The sequence below is a fragment of the Canis lupus genome, chromosome X (assembly GCF_048164855.1).
Source record: "Canis lupus baileyi chromosome X, mCanLup2.hap1, whole genome shotgun sequence".
In the NCBI taxonomy this organism is placed as follows: Eukaryota; Metazoa; Chordata; class Mammalia; order Carnivora; family Canidae; genus Canis; species Canis lupus.
This window is the reverse complement of record NC_132876.1, coordinates 89481691-89500922: the sequence shown is the minus strand read 5'-3', so window position 1 is coordinate 89500922 and position 19232 is coordinate 89481691. Positions and strand designations below refer to the sequence as shown.

At 37.5% G+C, this 19232-nt stretch overlaps 1 protein-coding gene across 6 annotated transcripts in view; it reads left to right on the top strand.

Annotated features, from left to right (window-relative positions):
- Positions 1–19232, top strand: part of USP9X (ubiquitin specific peptidase 9 X-linked) — a 482368-nt gene that overhangs the window by 361315 nt on the left and 101821 nt on the right. For all 6 annotated transcript variants that reach the window (XM_072817572.1, XM_072817568.1, XM_072817571.1 and 3 more), the window contains 2 exons: positions 12465–12718; positions 18103–18248. In XM_072817572.1, coding sequence (XP_072673673.1) covers positions 12623–12718; positions 18103–18248 — 242 coding nt within the window. In that variant the 5' untranslated portion in view covers positions 12465–12622. The remainder of the gene's footprint in view (positions 1–12464; positions 12719–18102; positions 18249–19232) is intronic.

The following is a 19232-nucleotide window of genomic DNA, read 5'->3' as shown; positions in this document are numbered from 1 at the left end:
CCTGGGTGGCGCAGCGGTTTGGCGCCTGCCTTTGGCCCAGGGCGCGATCCTGGAGACCCGGGATCGAGTCCCACATCGGGCTCCCGGTGCATGAAGCCTGCTTCTCCTTCTGCCTATGTCTCTGCCTCTCTCTCTCTCTGTGTGACTATCATAAATAAATAAAAATTAAAAAAAAAAAAAAAAAGAAATTTCAAATATACACTCTCTCCCCTTATCCTCGGTCACCTGGTTGACCTTAGATATGTCATTTGATAGGTCTCAGTCAGCTAATCTGCAAATGAAGGCTTTGGAAACCTGCTGTAAAGTTGAATTTCTGGGGACTTAAAAAAATTTTTTTTAAATAATTTTCAGTGGTTATTGTGTTTTCACTGGAGAAAGTATCGACAGAGCTTCTGATGCCAGCATTCCAGAAGTCATTTTTAATTTAAAATTACTTTTTGCTTACAGCCACTTAAAAACTCATGTTTCAGAATGTCCTAGAAAAGATGCTGGAATTTATTGAAGTTTTAATGTGCATATAAAAGCTTCCAGTATCCTAATTGTGTAGATACGACTTGACACTTAGCATGGAGAAGTTTTAAATAGGAGTGTTTAGCTAATTACTGAGCATTTCTAAATGAACACATTTTTGTTGCAACAAAAAAACTAGAATGCAGGATGCAGTCTGTTGTGATTACCTAATACGAGGTTATCCATAGGAAGCAGCAGGGAGTTTACATAGTGACTCTATTTTTAAAATTTTTTAGTGTACATAGTGACTTTATTGTAAAATTTTTTAGAATTTTTTAAATTTGGGATCCCTGGGTGGCGCAGCGGTTTGGCGCCTGCCTTTGGCCCAGGGCGCGATCCTGGAGACCCGGGATCGAATCCCACGTCGGGCTCCCGGTGCATGGAGCCTGCTTCTCCCTCTGCCTGTGTCTCTGCCTCTCTGTCTCTCTCTGTGTGACTATCGTGAATAAATAAATAAAATCTTTAAAAAAAAAAAAAAAAAAAAAAAAAAAAAAAAAAAAAAAAGAATTTTTTAAATTTAAGTATAGTTGATCCACGTTACATTCGTATATGGTGATTTAGTGACAAAAATTGTGGCCTGTGTGTGTTTAATAGTGGTGGTAATAGAATATGAGCATTTAGCTAAAGTAATGTATTTGGGTTTGACAAAGATTAATTATATATCTTCATTTGCATTAGCCTGAGTTATTGATTGGACGTGAAGCTGTCTAGAACTAGCATCACATTTGGGGGCTGGGGAACCTGTGCTTAATATAGCTTCCTTGACTGGTTTTGTGTATAATATATCATAATTGTGAGAAGAATGATGAGTCCTGTGTTAATGATAATGGCAGTACTGGTGGAGCTAGGTAAAGAAAATCCTTGACTCTTGAGCAAAGACTACATTTAAAAATTGCTTAGGGATATTTAGGTTTGTAGCTGTGGACTCAGCTATTGAAAATAACTTGCTGCATTTTAAACTCTTGAAACCTGAAATCTCATGTCTCACTGATCATTTTTTATAACATGGTTTTTGATTATACTATTTTTTTTTTTTAGGAATACAGTGATAGTGTTTTTTGTTTTGTTTTTAAGATTTTACCCATTTATTCATGAGAGAGAGCGGGCGGGGGGTGGGGTGGGGTGGGCACAGAGAGACCCAGGCAGAGGGAAAAGAAGCAGGATCACGCCCTGGGCCAAAGGCAGGGGCCAAGCTGCTGAGCCACCCAGGGATCCCTGTGATGGTGTTTTAGAAGAAAATGCTGCAGTATGTAGCTATTAACAGTGTTGTAGAAGAATAACATGGGAAAACTTTAAATGAACTAAAATTCCAGTTTTATAAAGTGTTTCTCTAGCAGAAACATTTTGATAGAGTTTATCTTGGAGTTGGGGATATAGTGACGGTAACGGGTAGATTTTTTTCCTCTTTTTCAACATTATTGTGTGGCCTGGTAGTTAAAACTGAAGAACCCTGGAGCTTGTGCAACCTGGGGTAGGATCCTGGCTCTACCACTTTCACTGCCTATTTATTCACTGTGCCCTAGTTTCTTTACTCCTAAAATGGAGCTAATAATAGGCTTGATCTGAGGATTAAATAAGTTATACATATAATTTGCTTAGAATAGTGCCTGACACAAAGTAAACACTCAAATAGTAGCTATTATCATAACTATCAATAAGAGAATTTTTATTTAAAATTGAAGGTATGTCACCTTGAGTATAGTAGTATTGAAATTGGGGAATGAGAGATGAAAATAGGGCTGACTGAGAATGACCTTGAATAGTGCTTAGGTAAAAGGTGGAGAGGAAACCACTAAAGATTTCATAGACTGAAATCTAATATACTAAACAGATTGGTGGTGTGGAGATAGTGTGGAGATCAGCCAGGATGCTTTTAAAATTGGAATCTCCTAAAGTGCAATGGGAGTAGGAAAGATAATTTTGAACACATTATAAAAGGGGAATTGTTGGAGATGGGAAGGGAGAGGGTTTGTTTGACTTGGATGTTTTTATTACCCACCCCCCCCACCCCATTTTTGTTTTGAGCACCTACTTGTTGTGTACCAATGAATCCTTAGGATACAAAGATGACCAAAGTTCAAATAACTTCTACCCTTAGGGAACTTTTTTTTTTTTGTAAGGAGTGTGATCATTACACAGATGCTTTAAGTGCAGCTGGCTCTCAGAGCTTCGGATAGGAGTACTTGAGTTCTAAGTCAAGTGAGTTGAGTGCTGGTGAATCAGTATGGGTGAAACTAAGCTGACTGCTTATTCAGAGGCTTGAGTCCACATGAAGGAGTACATTCGAAGAAATAAGAAGGCAAATTGAACTGGAGTATTTGCAAGATGAGACTGGAGTTGGGTATTGGAGGATCTTGTAGACTATTAAAACATTTTGGTCTTTGTCCTGGTTATTGAAGATTTTAAAGCAGGGCCATGATATGGTATAGTTTGCATTTTATTTTAAAGATTTTATTTATTGGGATCCCTGGGTGGCGCAGCGGTTTGGCGCCTGCCTTTGGCCCAGGGCGCGATCCTGGAGACCCAGGATCGAATCCCACGTCAGGCTCCCGGTGCATGGAGCCTGCTTCTCCCTCTGCCTGTGTCTCTGCCTCTCTCTCTCTCTCTGTGTGTGACTATCATAAATAAATAAAAATTAAAAAAAAAAAAGATTTTATTTATTCATGAGAGACACACACAGAGGCAGAGACAGAGGCAGAGGTAGAAGCAGGCTCCCCACAGGGAGCCTGATGCAGGACTCCTCCCAGGACCAGGACTCATCCCAGGACCCCAGGATCCTGCCCTGAGCCAAAGGTAACTCAACCACTGAGCCACCCTGGTGCCTCTAGTTTGCATTTTAATAAGAGTCATGGTGTTCATTTCCAATGCCAAAAAGATAAAACATAATTGGAGGGGTGGGTACAGGCTTGATAGTAACCATGATTTTAAGAGAAAGATCACATTCTCAGACACATTATCCTTGTCCCCTCATCTCCTCCCCCTTTTTTCCATCTTAATTCTCCTCCTTCAGAGAGAACATTTTGCAATCTATGGAGAATCTTCATGGTTTAATGGAAGAGCCAGTGGCTTTAGAGTCTTAACACGTTAGTAACTGCCATTTTGGACAAACTCAAGTTACTTAATGTTTTAGCTTCTGTTTGTGACTATTGGATCAACAGTCATATGGGATAGGTGTCATGGTGATTTCATGAGGTTATACAAATAAAGCACCTACTGTTCTTGATACATAAGTGCTCATAACTTTGCTAATGTACAGATTAAGATGAAACTGTAAGGAAGCTGTGATACTGTAATTTATAATAAATATATTTAGTCTTCATTCCAGTTTCTGACACAGAGCTTCAAAAACCCTACAAATTTCCTAAGAGGGGAAAGCCAATAAGAGGCATCTTATGTTAATGAGGTGGCTTTTGGAAAGCCCCTTCCCCTTCTCCCTCCTTGGGGTGTGGGGAGAGACTGGAGATTGACTTTAACCTTCAGTAGTCAGTGATTTAATGCCTATGCCTATGTAATGAAGCCTCCATAAAACTCCAAAAGACAGGGTTCAGAGAACTTCTGGATTGGTAAACACAAGGAAAATTGGGGAAAACGGTGGGCCCAGAAAGAACATGGGAAGTACATTGCCTTTTCCCCATACATTGTCTTATGAATCTCTTCCATCTAGCAGTTTGAGTTACATCCTTTAATAATAAACCGTAAGCTAGTAAATAAAATGTTTCTCTTAGTTCTGTGAGCCACTCTAGCAAATTAATTAAATTAACTCAAGGTGCAGGGATCATTGGAACCTCCAATCTATAGCTGGTTAGGGAGAAGCATAGGTGACAACTTGGACTTGTGACTGAGGCGGGGGAGAGGGGAGCGATCTTGTAGAACTGAGCCTTTAATCTCTGGGATCTGATGCCATCTCCAGGTTGATAGTGTCAGAATTTAGTGGAATTGTAGAACACCCAGTTGGAGTTGGAGAATTGCTTGGTATGAGGGGGAAAAAAACACACACATTGTAACTGGGTGTAGAATTGCAGAGAAACTTTGAATGTAATGGAACCAAGTCCATAAAAGACAAAATTCTTTGAATAGTATAAATACTGAAACCTATTTTGCCTTTACCCACTAAAGTTTTTGGATTCTATGGTGTCTGAATATAATTGATGGATTGTGAGGTGTGTGACAAATAATCATAAGTAGTTAAATAATTAGTTGAAACAAATAAAATAGCAATGTTTCCAAGTGAGGTTACCTAAAAACTCGAATCAAGATTATTCCCAGTTACTATTTTACTCACATTTCAATGTTTTATTAAAGGGATAGTAAAAAAACACACACAACTGGAAGTCCAGGTATTGGTGCAGAGAATTAAGTGCACATAACTTTTAATTTTGTGTGTGTGTGTGTGTATTTAAATAGTTTTTGGGTTTTGGCAATTTCTCTGTGTCCATGTAAGTGTCTAAAACCTGCAATAGTTTCATGTGTCCTTTCTAGTGTAGTAGGAAAACAACTATGTAGGAAAGGATACTTTTTCTTCCAGATAACAATGCATAATCAAGTTTGCCTTTAAGCATATTGAATCTGTCATAGTAGTAGAAATCCCAGTTTAAAATCCAAAAAGGTTAGGGTGCCTGGGTAACACTGTCCGTTAAATGCCCAAATCTTGATTTCTGCTCAGGTCATGGTCTCAGGGTTGTGAGAGTGAGCCCTGTGTCACGCTCCATGCTGGGCGTGGGGCCTCCTTGGGATTCTCACTCTCCCTCTCCCCACCTCATGCACACACTTGATCTCTCTCAAATCAATTTTTTAAAAACGTTCTTACTAAAATAAAATTTAAAAAGTCTAAATACTCTTGGCCTAAAAATAAGTATTTTTGTACTCTAAAATGATGGTTATTTTGAAATAAAGCTTATAGTTCCTAAAAGATGTTTCACAATGGATTATAATAAAGATGGGAAATTTATACATTCTACTTTAAAATTTTAAATGCACAATTCTGTTTATCCTCTATATGCTAGTGTATTAACTGCAAAATAATAAATTTTCTAAGACACTTGTAATTAAAATTTTCATTTTGGGACACCTGGGTGGTTCAGTGGTTGAGCGTCATCTGCCTTCGGCTCAGGTCATGGTCCTGGGATCAAGTTCCACATCAGGCTCCCTGCAGGGAGCTTGTTTCTCCCTCTGCCTTTGTCTCCACCTCTCTCTCTCTCTCTCTCTCTGTCTTTCATGAATAAATGAATAAAATCTTTAATTTTTTTTTTTTTTCATTTTGTAGTAATCAAAGTAATGAGGTATCTAGTGCTTGGTGTAGGCTAAGTACAGCTTGTGTTTCATTGTTCTCTCATCCCGGTTAGTCAAGTATTTTAAGAAGGGAAAAACAAGAGTTACGGATATCAGTTAAACATAGAAAGGCATTAGAGAGGAAAAAAAAATAATTGAGTAATTTTCCTCTTTGGTTTTGGTACATAATAGGTAAAATTTGCAAGTTAAGATAATTTCCATAGATGAGTTAAGGATGATCTGCTTTCTAAGAAACTCATTTCATTCTGATGTCCAGTAAAGGAAATAATTTGTTGGACTTCTTCTTGTCTGTTTATAAGTCTCTAGCCTCAATCTGTAAAGCTAATTCCACAAGAGCAGAGGAGAGATTTGCCTGCTGTTCTCTGCTGGATTCCCTTATGCTTAAAACAGTAATGTGCCCCGGGCCAGCCCAGGTTGGCTCAGCGGTTTAGCGCCGCCTTCAGCCCAGGGCCTGATCCTGGAGACCAGGGATCGAATCCCACATCGGGCTCCCGGCATGGAGCCTGCTTCTCCCTCTGCCTGTATCTCTGAGCCTGCCCCTCCCTCTCTCTCTCTCTCTCTCTCTCATGAATAAATAAATAAAATCTTTAACCAAAAAAAAAAAAAAAAAATGTGTTCCATTGTAGACACTGAACACATATTTCTTTTCTTTTCTTTTTTTTTAAGATTTTACTCATGAGAGACACAGAGGCAGAGACAGGCAGAGGGAGAAGCAGGCTTCTCTCACGGAGCCCAATGTGGGACTTGATCCCGGAACCCTGGGATCACACCCTGAGCCAAAGGTAGATGCTCAACCGCTGAGCCACACAGGTGTCCCTGAACACATATTTCTTAAATGAGTAAGCTCTGAGTTTTCATTTAATCATCTTTTATTTTTTGGATGAAAAGAGAAAGTTTTATTTATTTATTAAGGTTTATTTATTTATGATAGACATAGAGAGAGAGAGAGAGAGAGAGAGAGAGAGAGAGAGGCAGAGACACAGGAGGAGGGAGAAGCAGGCTCCATGCCAGGAGCCAGGACTCCAGAATCACGCCCCGGGCCAAAGGCAGGCACTAAACCGCTGAGCCACCCAGGGATCCCCTGAAAAGAGGAAGTTTTAGAAAGAGAAGGAACTCTTAAGTATACTAGGATTGTTTATATATGTGTACTATATAAAAAGACATTCTGAAATCAAGAAAAGGTTTGAGCAGAGGAATAATGACTGGGTAGAGAATGACCATTCTTTGACTTGAGGGTTTCTCTAGTATTAAGGCCATCTTCCCTTGAAAACTGTTGAAGAAGGGTGCCTGGGTGGCTCAGTCTGGGAAGTGTTTGACTTTTAGTTTTGTCTCAGGTCATAATCTCTCCAGGCCACTTGCTTTAGGCTCCCTGCTCAGTGGGGAGTCTGCTCGAGATTCTCTTTCTCTCTCAAAGAAATAAATCTCTGCTTGAGATTCTCTTTCTCTCTCAAAGAAATAAATCTTCTGGACGTGTCCCTCCTACCTTGTGCTGGTGTTGCCGTGACCAAGCATGGGTTTCACATTGTTTGCTTAAATGGAGACTTTGGGTCTCTGTCACGGGGGGAATCCTTCTAGAAATGACTGGAGGGGGCAGTGGGTGCCAGCCGAGGCCAGGATGGGCCCAGGGCAGCTCCCCTTCCTCCCCAGATCCAGGCTTCCCTGTGCTCTTCCCTGTGACTTACGGGCTAGCCTGAGGCCTGCATCAGGCAGAACCAGAACCTTCCATTTCTGCCAGAATAATTGAATTGAACACATTGGCCAAGTAAAGTTGAAATTTTACTATAAATGATAATAATAAATCTTTAATTTAAAAAAAGAAAAGTATTTGAGAAATTCAGTTCTGCAAAATTTAAAGTAAATATAAATGGTTGCCACTATGTAATACTAGATTATTTTAAAAAACACAATGCCCAAATTAAATAAATAAATAAATAAATAAATAAATAAATAAATAAATAAATAAATAAAAAAAAAACACCATGCCAACCTTTAACCAACCTTTAACCAGGTATAGATGATGCTTCTTCCATCTTGGAAGATACTGAGATGCTAAGTTTAAATATGAAAAAATGCTGTCTTCTAAAGGCCATATAATATTGCTATTGAGGTTACATTGCAGAAAATCCAACATAATTTCTGGTTAAAACCTGAGTGAAAGAAAGGGAGAACAGTGATCCTTACAATACTTCACGTTTTTCTAAAATAAAACTTGATGTTTTTTATACAAAGCTTAAATCTTCATACAGTAAATTTTCACATTGGATTTGTTGAATATGAGCATTTCTTTAGGAAATTTAACTATTTAACACAATAGTTAAATTTTAAATGATTTGTATAATTTTTGAGTTGTTCAGTGGAGGATACTGCTCCTTGGTAGAAAGCTTGTTCTGTCCTTGCTGGGTATGCCTAAATGTCTCCTAGAAAAGAAGCTCTGTAGAGTCTGGGGCTGCTTCTTGAAATCAAGTGAAACACAGTGTGATTCCCATCTATTTCCACCACTTGGATTGAATGGTATTTATTAAGAAAGGTAGCAGTGTTATTCTTGGATAACTTAGTTGTAGCATATCTTTGATAATTTTTTTCCCATTCAAAGCTTTCCAAATTATTATTTTTTTTAAAGATTTTATTTATTTATTCATGAGACACACAGAGAGAGAGAGGCAGAGACACAAGCAGAGGGAGAAGAAGGCTCTATGCAGGGAGCCCATGTGGGACTCGAACCCGGGAGTCTGGGATCACACCCTGGGCCAAAGGCAGTTGCTAAACCGCTGAGCCACCCAGGCGTCCCGCTTTCCAAATTATATCTAAAAACATTATTTTCCAATTCTTACCTCATATTCAAGAACCCTTCACAATACAGTTATAGAAAGGGAAAAGAAAATTAAGTATTTTGAGAATTACTGTGTGTTTGGTATTTGGCAAAACATCTTTATTAAAATAATCTTAAAAAATAATCTTTGTGGCATTTTTGTGGGTGGCATTCAGTTTTGTTTTTTTAAAGATTATTTGTTCTGGGAAAAAAAAAAGATTATTTGTTTATTCATGAGAGACAGAGAGAGAGAGGCAGAGATACAGGCAGAGGGAGAAGCAGGCTCCATGCAGGGAGCCTGATGTGGGACTTGATCCCCAGACTCCAGGATCATGCCCCCGCCAAAGGCAGGGTCTAAACGAGCTACCCAGGGATCCCCCATTATCTCAGTTTTAAACACCTGTGAAAATTGAGTGGCCATTACTGGTTTTAGTAAGATAGGCAGCTTGTAAGTGGCAGAGGTGGGATTTTGAAATAAAAGTTATGCTTTAATCCAGAAAGTATTTTTAATTACTTTGTATCTATTTCTTGTTCTTAATCTTTGAATCCTAGCATACTGAGGAAAAGGTTATCAATTCTGATGTGGTGGGAGAGACATAGCTATTAAAAATACCAGAATAGGGTAGAGTATATATGCTATGCTGAGACCTGACATACCTGCCCAGCACTACTGGAAATCTTGAAATGTGGAGAACTTGACAGAGATAGAAGAAATCTAGAAACCAAGGGACAGAAAGATGAGAATTATATAAGAAGAGATAGGATGGCAAGCAGTTTGAAGCTTTGTCAATGGGATATTCTGCAAGAAGCAGAAGATGATTTAGTTCTATGGTCAGAGTAAAAAGTATATTGTTTGGTGGAGAGGTTGGTTACACGTCTCCCTTTTCCATTTACCTTAAAGTTGTTTAAAGGGGTAGTTCTTTAGTAATCCACAGAATACTTTTCGTTAAAATAATTTATTCCCAGACTTTAGCCAGATAGTTTTGATTTGTTTGTAGACGGAGGGTTTTGGGGATACATATAGATAGGAGGATGTTGAGCTTAAAACATCACAAGGGTATAATTTTCAAGATATTTTAACTCAATCTCCAAATGTTAATGGGCTGCAAAGCAAGAGAGCGTTCAGTGCTATGTGTATACATATAATTTTATTGTGGGAGAAAATACATAACCTTAAATTTTATCATTTTAACCATTTTTAAGTGTACGATTCAGTGGCCCTTAAGTACGTTCACGTTGTGCAGCCATCACCATCATCCATCTCCGGAACTTTTTTTAATCTTCCCAAGCTGAAACTGTACCTGTTAACTCCTTAATCTTCTTTCCCCTTAACCCCTGGTGACCACTTTTATACTCTCTGTATTAGTGTTGGTACCTCATGTAAGTAGAATCATAGAATATTTGTCTCCTTGTGACTGGCTTATTTCACTTAGCATAATGTCCTTGAGGTTCATCCATGTTGTAGCATGTGTTAGAATTTCCTTTTTAACACTAAAGAATATCTCAGTTGTATGTGCATACCACATTTTATTCATTCTTTTGTCCTTGGATTGCTTCCTGGAAAGACTTTTTAAGAGAGATAGTATTGGTGTAGTGAACAAAGTAATAAAATTTCTAATTCTAGACTTGTTTATTTTCTACTGTGCTTTGGTCGAGTCACTTATTGGATGCTTGGTTTTCCAATTTTAGAAAAATACCACATTCTGTGTAAATGGTAAAGATTTACCTTTAAAAAAAAAAAACTACAATTTTTTGGTGTTGCTCAGGATTCATCCTCTCTCCTAGACTTTCCCCACACTTGGCATCCATATTCTTCAGTTAAGACCCACTGGCTTTAAAGCAACAATTTTTATTTTTTATTTTTATTTATTTATGATAGTCACACAGAGAGAGAGAGAGAGAGAGAGAGAGAGAGGCAGAGACACAGGCAGAGGGAGAAGCAGGCTCCATGCACCAGGAGCCCGACGTGGGACTCGATCCCGGGTCTCCAGGATCCCGCCCTGGGCCAAAGGCAGGCGCTGAACCGCTGTGCCACCCAGGGATCCCTAAAGCAACAATTTTGATAGCTTAGACTCAAACAGATGATAAGGGAAAATGGAAGAAGGGAAAGGGGAGGCAGAGACATTCTTAAGATTTTTGGGAAAAGGGAAGGGCAGAGATTGGTGATTTTTCAGTAAAGTAGATGAAGAATAAGGCATCCAGGAAAAGAGCAAGGGGATGATGATTGGAGCATCAATCATCCTTTGGGGAGAGTACACAAGTGGATCATGAACCCAGGTTGGGAAACAAACAGAAGAAATTGGAACAAATTTGAAGTGGAGAAGAATCAAGCTGATTAGCTGATAATTTTGAGTGGCAAGAAAAGAAAGGTTCTCACATAATTTGCCAGCAGACCCAAAATGACTGAAGAAAATTATAGGCTAGTTTCTCTAGGTTTTTAAAATTGTTTACTTCACCTGAAGTTTTTTGTAATGTAGGGTGTATGCAAATGGAAAACAAAATTGAAAGGAGGGCCAATCAATCGTGTTATCTTTTGTATTTTCACCTTACATATTAAACATTTTTCTGTGTTTTTAGGCTCATCAGTACTTGATATTATTGGTCTTAAACTTTTATACGAATTTGATAAGTGAACAAAATCTTGTTAGGAACTTATTTCTGGGTTAAGTATTATATATATATATATATATATATAACGTTTTTCAAGATTTATTTTAGGAGTGCCTGGGTGGTTCAGTCAGTTAAGCATCTGACTTTGGCTCAGGTCATGATTTCCAGGGTCATTAGGATTGAACCTCGCCATCCCCAAGATCATGACTTGAGCCAAAATCAAGAGTTGGACACTTACCTGAGCCACTTAAGTGTCCCAAGTGATTATATTTAAATTAGAGGTGTAAACTTGGACTGTTTTGGACTAAATGGAAAGTATGGTCGCCTTATAATGACATGTCTATAAGTCATCAGCTAAGGCTCTCAATCTCATGGCACAATTCTCAATCACCAAGGGAGATATTTTGGAAAGTACTGATGCCTAGGCTTCACTCCCAAATGCAGTGGTTCAGTATGGAGAGGTTGTGTGCATCAGTGTTTCCCAAAGCATCTCAGATGATTTTAGTATGCAGCTAAGGATGCGAGCCATTGGTCTAATGAATATAGAATTGAGTGTTTTGCTGGTATTCCCTTATATACCTTTGCTGGTCAAGTAACAAAGAATTCCATTGTTAAACAGTTGTGGTTTGTCAGGCTTCTGGGGAATGCCTGTGACCAAAACAATGCCAAAAGGGAAGAGTCAGGGTCACTTGAGACATTGAGTTTTTTTGGAATAGTTGTATATAGTTTGAACTTTTTCCAAACAAAAATCCCCCCAAAGTTTTAAAGTTTCTATTAAAACCTGTTATAATCTTGTTTGAAAACTATTTTTATAATGACCTAGTACTGGTGATAAACGTTAGTTGTACAGTCTTTCCGAAATGTTTTTAAAAACAACCTTTTGTTACCTGGTTTATGTGTGGAGTATTCGTAATTTTACAGTGTATTGAAAGTATTAGCAAATTGGAGGCAGTTTTTTGTCATTCCATGATTGAATCAAAATGGCAACTAAATAAATACCTTGATAATATGTCTTTGGGATCCCAGAAGAAAGCTGAAACATATAAGCCTGTGCTTTGGTACAAACTGATCTACAGTTACCAGTTTAAGTTGAATATGGAATTAATGAGACTTTAGGTTTTCACCTCACCCTCTCATTATATAGCCACCTTATCTTGACTAGATTCACTGGTAATACTAAAATTGAACAGTTCCTTAATTCATGATTTTTAAATATAAAACAAATATAATTTTTTTCTTCTTGTAGGTTATGCAATGGTCTCTGCAAGATGGTTTATTCTTGAATTGGAGCTTTTTAAGACTGACAAATGCTGGTACTTCATCTTCTATAAGTGGACTATAATTTCTTTTCTCAAGACAACTACATAAGCAGACAAAATTGCAAAGATCTGCCCTGTGTCGAGTATGACAGCCACGACTCGTGGCTCTCCAGTAGGAGGGAATGACAGCCAGGGCCAGGCTCCTGATGGACAGTCTCAGCCCCCCCTCCAACAGAATCAGGTAGGACATTTAAGATACTAGTTAAAGCCACATTGGTATGTCTACTATGTGATACTAAATAATGGAGCATGTTCTGAATAATTTGTGAAGTAACCATAAAACTTAAGAAATGTAAATATAGGTCTCACACAGTAATAAGAAAGCTCAAGCACTGTGGGTGGTGATGCTTGAGTATGTAGCCCCTCTTTTGCTCGTGTCTTACTTATTACACAATCAGTTATCAAATGAAGTATTTATATTTAAGCCCTCTGTATCAATTCCAGAGTAAAGTGTTAAATCATTCAGTGTAGCCTGTTAAAGAGATTGGATTCAAGTCATGTTGTTTGTGTTCAAATTTGAGCTTTTCACTGTACTAGTCTTACGACTGGATAAATATACAACCTCTGAGCCTCAGTTTTTCATCTTAAAATGGGGATAATGGTAGTAACTACTTAATGGGATTGTGAAGAAGATCAAGTGAAATAATGATTACAAAGTTTACAAAATAGATTTTGGTATCAAGGTTTTATGCTGGCCTTAAAACTCACAGATAAATATTTTTTTTCTATTCTGTGGATGAATTTGTGTATGATTTCTGCATTTTCATTAATCATTTGGAAGATTTTATTGGTGAAGCCATCTGGCCTGGGGTTTCATTTGTAGGAAGGTTTTAATAAAGATTCATCACCTTTTTTTATTAGAGGAATTTTCTCGATCTTATTTTTTGTAGTGTGTGTTTGTGTTCTCTTTTGGTAAGTTGTGTTTTTCAAGGAATTTGTACACTCATCTAGATTTTCAAATTTATTGAGGTATAGTTGTTCTCATATCCTCTCTATTATCTTTTGAATGTCTCAAAGTCAGTGGTAATTTCTCTTCCTTCATTTCTGATACTGCTAATTTGCCTTCCCTCTTCTGAGGACTATTTCCTTAGGATTCATCTATTTCATTAAACTTGCTCCAAAACCAACTTTTGGCTTCAATTCCCTCTCCCCTCCTCACTTGTATATTTTAACCTTTTATCTTTGTTCCTTTCATTTCCTTGGAATTTGACTTGCTGTTTTTTTCATTTCTTGAAGTAGAAGTTTAATAATTGCTTTTCAGCTACTTTTTCTAACATATGCAGTTGTATCAATTAATAACCAAATAAGACCAAACATACTAAAATTTGTGATGTGCAGCTCAACACTTACAAGTGATTTTATAGCTGAGGTGCATGCACATGAATGACAGACATGTGACTTACAGTTGGTGCATGTTTATGTAGAATTCTGTATGGATAAGTTTTTAGGCAAAAATATTGTTACTGTAGGGTACTTAAATTTGTCATTTGGGGATAAGTTCTCATTGTCCAGTTTTTATAGGTTAGATAATCTATTACAGGTATGGTACAAAAGAGATGTACATCTGCTCTCTGTCTCTCTTTGCCCTCCTTCTTTTCTGTCTGCCATTTTAGAGAAGTGAGCAAATCAGGTTTTTATTTTATTTTTCCAAATAAATATGTTGCCTTTATTCCTTTTCCTCTCCAGTTTCCACGTTTAAGCCGTAAAATACTGAAGTAATAGTCACAGGTATTAGAGTTGTTAAGCCTTTCTTGTGTCATAGATTTGTTACCTAGTGTTTGGGTTTCTTTAAATAAACATAGTCAAAGGTTTGTGTTGGATGCCAAAGAATCTATTTTTCAACCGGGAGCTAGGGATGCCTGGGTTGCTCAGTGGTTGAGTGCCTTCGGCTCAGGGCGTGATCCCAGAGTCCTGCGATCGAGTCCCACATTGGGCTCCTTGCATGGAGCTTGCTTCTCCTCCCTGTGCCTCTCTACATCTCTCAGGAATAAATAAAATCTTAAAAAAAAAAAACAAAAAACCCACAATGAGCTAGTAGAGTTTCAGTATGTTTCACTCTCTTTTCTGTTTAACATTTTACTTAATTATTTTTAAAATTCAAGTATAATTTGGGGCGCCCGGGTGGCTCAATTGGTTAAGCATCTGCGTTCAGGTCACAATCACCCAAGTCAATCCCCCTGCTCGGTGGGGAGCCTGTGACTCCCACTCCTTGTGCCTCCCACTGCCCCTGCTTATTCTCTCTGTCAAAACAAAAAAAAAATCTTTTAAAAAATACTAATTTCAGGTGTACAACATGATTCAACTATTCTGTACCTTAGTGCTCATCACAATAAGTGTATTCTTAATCCCCTTCACCTGTTTCACCCATTCCCCACCTACCTCTTCTGGCAGCTACCAGTTCTCTATATTGAATAGTCTGCTGTATGTTAACTATACTGGAATTAAAATTTTTTTTAAAAAGTGTTTGTCTCCATTTTCCCTTGTTTGTTTCTTTCTTAAATTTGACTTAGCATTTTACCCTCTGGATACATTCCTGTTGTTGAAAATGGCAAGATTTCTTTTTTTTTTTTAATGGCTGAATAATAATCATTGTATCTTCTTTCTGTTTTATAACTGCATTGTGCATGGAGTCCTAACTTCTTTTGCAGTGCTTGTGGCTTGCTTGGCTTTAAACAGATATTAAGCCTCTACTCTATTAGTTTTATTTTAAGGTACATTTGATAATTTTTAGAGCTCTTGGGTTTGTGATATTCACCTGTTTGTGCTTCTGCCTTATGTTCTCTTATAGCTCTTGATGTTTTTTTGAGTGGACTGACCGGTGATTAAAAGAACAAAAATTACATTCTTAGCTATCTGTAGAATCCCTCACTTTTGTTTTCTTATTCTCTACATTTTAATGTTAGAATTTTAGTTACTTCACAAGATTTGACACTCTTGGACCAAGGAAAATCAACTATAGCATTAATAATTATCCAATTTAAGGGTCCCTTTTGGAATATGCTTTTTATATGTTGGCATAAAAGGAATTTCTTAGATAAATTAAAATTTTCAGTTGATGTACAATTTTTAAAGCGTGTTTTTTATAGGAGAAAAATTGAAATTCTAGTATGTATTGAAACTTGGTCTTGAATGAAACCTCCTTGGCAAAGGTACTGTGGGTTGAAAACTCTGGGTGTGGTTATCAGAGGGTGCAAACTTTCTGGAATGTAATTTGGCAATATGTATGTCAGTATTCCTAAAAGAGTTTATAAACTTATTTTTGTAATTATATTTCCAGGATTCTATCCTAAGGAAAAACTGAAGTTCACCACAAAGATTTATATGTAAAAAAAATGTCATTACAGCTCTGTTAATGTTGGCATAAAGATGACAAAATACTGGGACGCCTGGGTGGCTCAGAGGTTGGGCAGCTGCCTTTGGCTTAGGGCGTAATCCCAGAGTCCCAGGATGGAGTCCCACATTGAGCTTCCTGCATGGAGCCTGCTTCTTCCTCTACCTATGTCTCTGCCTTTCCTTTCTCTCTCAGTCTCTTTGTGTCTCTCATGAATAAATAAATTAAGTCTTTTTTAAAAAAAAGGCAAAATACTAAATATCCCTTAATTTTATCTTATTTAATACTGTGTGACCCTTAATCAACTTTTTAAAACAGATTTTTAATTTAAATTAAGTTTGCCAGCATATAGTATAACACCCACTGCTCATCTCATCCTGTGCCTTCCTTAATGTCCATCACTCGGTTACACTATTGCCCACCCACCTCCCCCATCTGCAACCCTTTATTTGTTTCCCAGAGTTAGGAGTCTCTCATGGTTTGTCTTCCTCTCTAATTTCTTCCCCACTCAGTTTCCTCCTAAAAAAACGATTCTTAATGATGTAGGGAAATAATCAAATGTTGAATGGAAAAGGACATAGATTTTACCTAAGCAGGTAAAATCTCGACTTTAAAATTTAGATGAGATTTGTGGCTCTTTAGAACAAAGATTGCAAGAAAATAATTAAAAATGTCAGTGTTGCTTATCTGTTGGTGTGGTATTACATGTTTAGTTACTTTTATCTATGATTTTTGTGAGCATGCATAATACATATGTATCAGGGGAGAGGGTTTTTAAAAAAAAAAAAATAAGCAGACTTCCTAACATATTTTAGGTGCTAATATTTCTGTTGGGCTTCTAACATTTGAGTTCTGTGCTATATAGATTTCTTTCTTTTGTCTTGGGACTAACTCTGTAGCACCTGGACAATGTTTACCATCTTAAATAAAAGTTCACCATTTGGTTGCAAATTGGTTCTATAAGTTCATGCATAAATTTTGTAAGTAGAACATATTAATGGTGATATGCCCAGCTGTCTTCAATATGTGCATTTACTTATGCAGCTGTTCAGTAGGTAATAAAATGATAGGGAGAGGATCCTTCTTTTCCATGAGGGCCATCAGCCTACAATGGGTAGAAAATTCAAGAACACATGAGCAAAAATCAGGTTAAAATTTGTATTGGTTTCAGGTTGCATTGGTGGCTCAGTGGTTGAGCATCTGCCTTCAGCTCAAGGCATGATCCCCCGGTCCTGGAATGGAGTCCCTCCCTCTGCCTATGACTCTGCCTCTCTCTCTCTCTCTGTGTGTGTCTCATGAACAAATCTTAAAAAAAAAAAAATTTATATTTCAGTTTAAAAGAGAAAATACCATCTGCTCTTTAAAGTAATAATATAAGGGTCATAAAGTTCATTTACTTAGTTTCAGAAATATGCATATCTAAAGAAGGAAGAAAGAGATGCTAAAAATGAAGAATGAAAATGTATAAAATTAGACCTATTAGTTGAAAATGATGTAGCTTATTTAGAAACAGCAATCATGAAATTTTATTTATTTTTTTAAAGATTTTATTTATTCATGAGAGGCAGAGACAGGCATAGACAGGCAGAGGAAGAAGCAAGCAGGCTTCATGCAGGAATCCCGATGCGGGACTCAATCCCAGATCTCCGGTATCATGCCCTATGCCAAAGGTAGACACGCTCAACCTGTGAGCTACCCAGGTGTCCCATGAAGTTTTAATAATTGTTTGGGTAGTCGTTTGAGACTACGGAAATTGCTGAATAAAAAATTTTCCTTTCAAATTAAAAAAATGAAAGTTAGAAATCAGAACCTTCTGTCTGTGAAATGTGAAATGCATTGTTTCATATTTGTACAATAATTCCTGTTGTGACAGGGCTCATATAATAGGAAATGGAAGCAGAGAAGCAATATACATTGTGGTTAAGAACACAAACTTCAGAGTTAAACCTGGATTCAAATCCTGACCATAGATTTGAATCTGTGTGACCTTGGGCTAGTTACTTTATGTCCAAGTTTGATTTTTCATCTATTAAATGGCTGTTCAATGCTTCTTAGGCTGTTAAGAGTTAAATGGAATTATTTTGAAGTATAATATCACAGAGACCACCTGAAACATCATAAAGCTACAGTGATTTTTATCTTTAAAATTTCCCCTTTACTGTGTTTGTTTGACTTATTAGATGTTGTACATGTTATACAAACCTTAATCTGAAATAATCTAATTTTTTATTAAGACTTCATCGCCTGATTCTTCCAATGAAAATTCCCCGGCAACTCCCCCAGATGAACAAGGTCAAGGTGATGCCCCACCACAGCTTGAAGATGAGGAACCTGCATTTCCACATACTGACCTGGCGAAGTTGGATGACATGATCAATAGGTGAATTAGTTTTTTTTTCTTAATATGTGTAATACACAGGAAAACCAACAGTTTCTCAGCATAATTATTAGTAGTAAATAAGAGAAAGAGTGGACAGAAATATTATAGTAGCCACACTGCCTCTTTAATAGCCTTAACATCTTAGTGCTTACCAAATATTTTGTAACCTGTGGTTCTTAATGGATTTAAAGAATGGAAGGGAGTAACAGTGTCAATAAAGTTTTCAGATTAATGATGATGACCCATGCTGGTGTGTTTCTGAAGTAGAACCATATGTGTGATTTCCCTCTTTCAGAGTTTATGAAGATTTTTTCTTTCTTCATTTTTTCTTTTTTGGTACGTTGATTGCTACAGCTGCTGGATGATTTTCATAATTTTTTACTTGGTCCCTGAGGTAAGCCAGGTCATTAGAACATTGAGTTCCTCACAGCCTGCCCCTTATGAACTCTCGAGTAGTCTGAGGCATTTAACCATCTCAGCCTTTTGTTTCTCTTGATCTTCACCTCAGGGGCAAGTTCGGAGTAATAATTTTTTATACTTGTAGTGGGCAACTCTGAGAGTGAAAGTTTAAGCTTGTGTGCAGGGGTTGAAAAAGGTCTAAAGAAGATAAGGGAAGAGTGTGTTGGGGAACCCCCACATGGGTGTGGTCTTCACCAAGGCTGTGGGGCCCAACAAGTGAGTGCTAGGGAGGTGTGACAAATCCTCCCATCACCATTGCCACCAAAGCAGAAAAGTAAGGTACGGAAAATAAACTTAGAAGCATTTGACTTTACTAAATTTCCTTGTTGTGTTTCACTTTCTAAAAAATCACCTTCTGTTACGTATATAATACAGAGAAACCCCTTGCCTCCCCCCCCAAATTCTGATTATATATGTAATGTATGTACTGTTGAACATGGAAATACTATGTTGATAAAGTTCTATAATTTCCTTCTTCTGTACAGATATCTTAAAAAATTACTAACCATAAGAAGTATGCTTTTC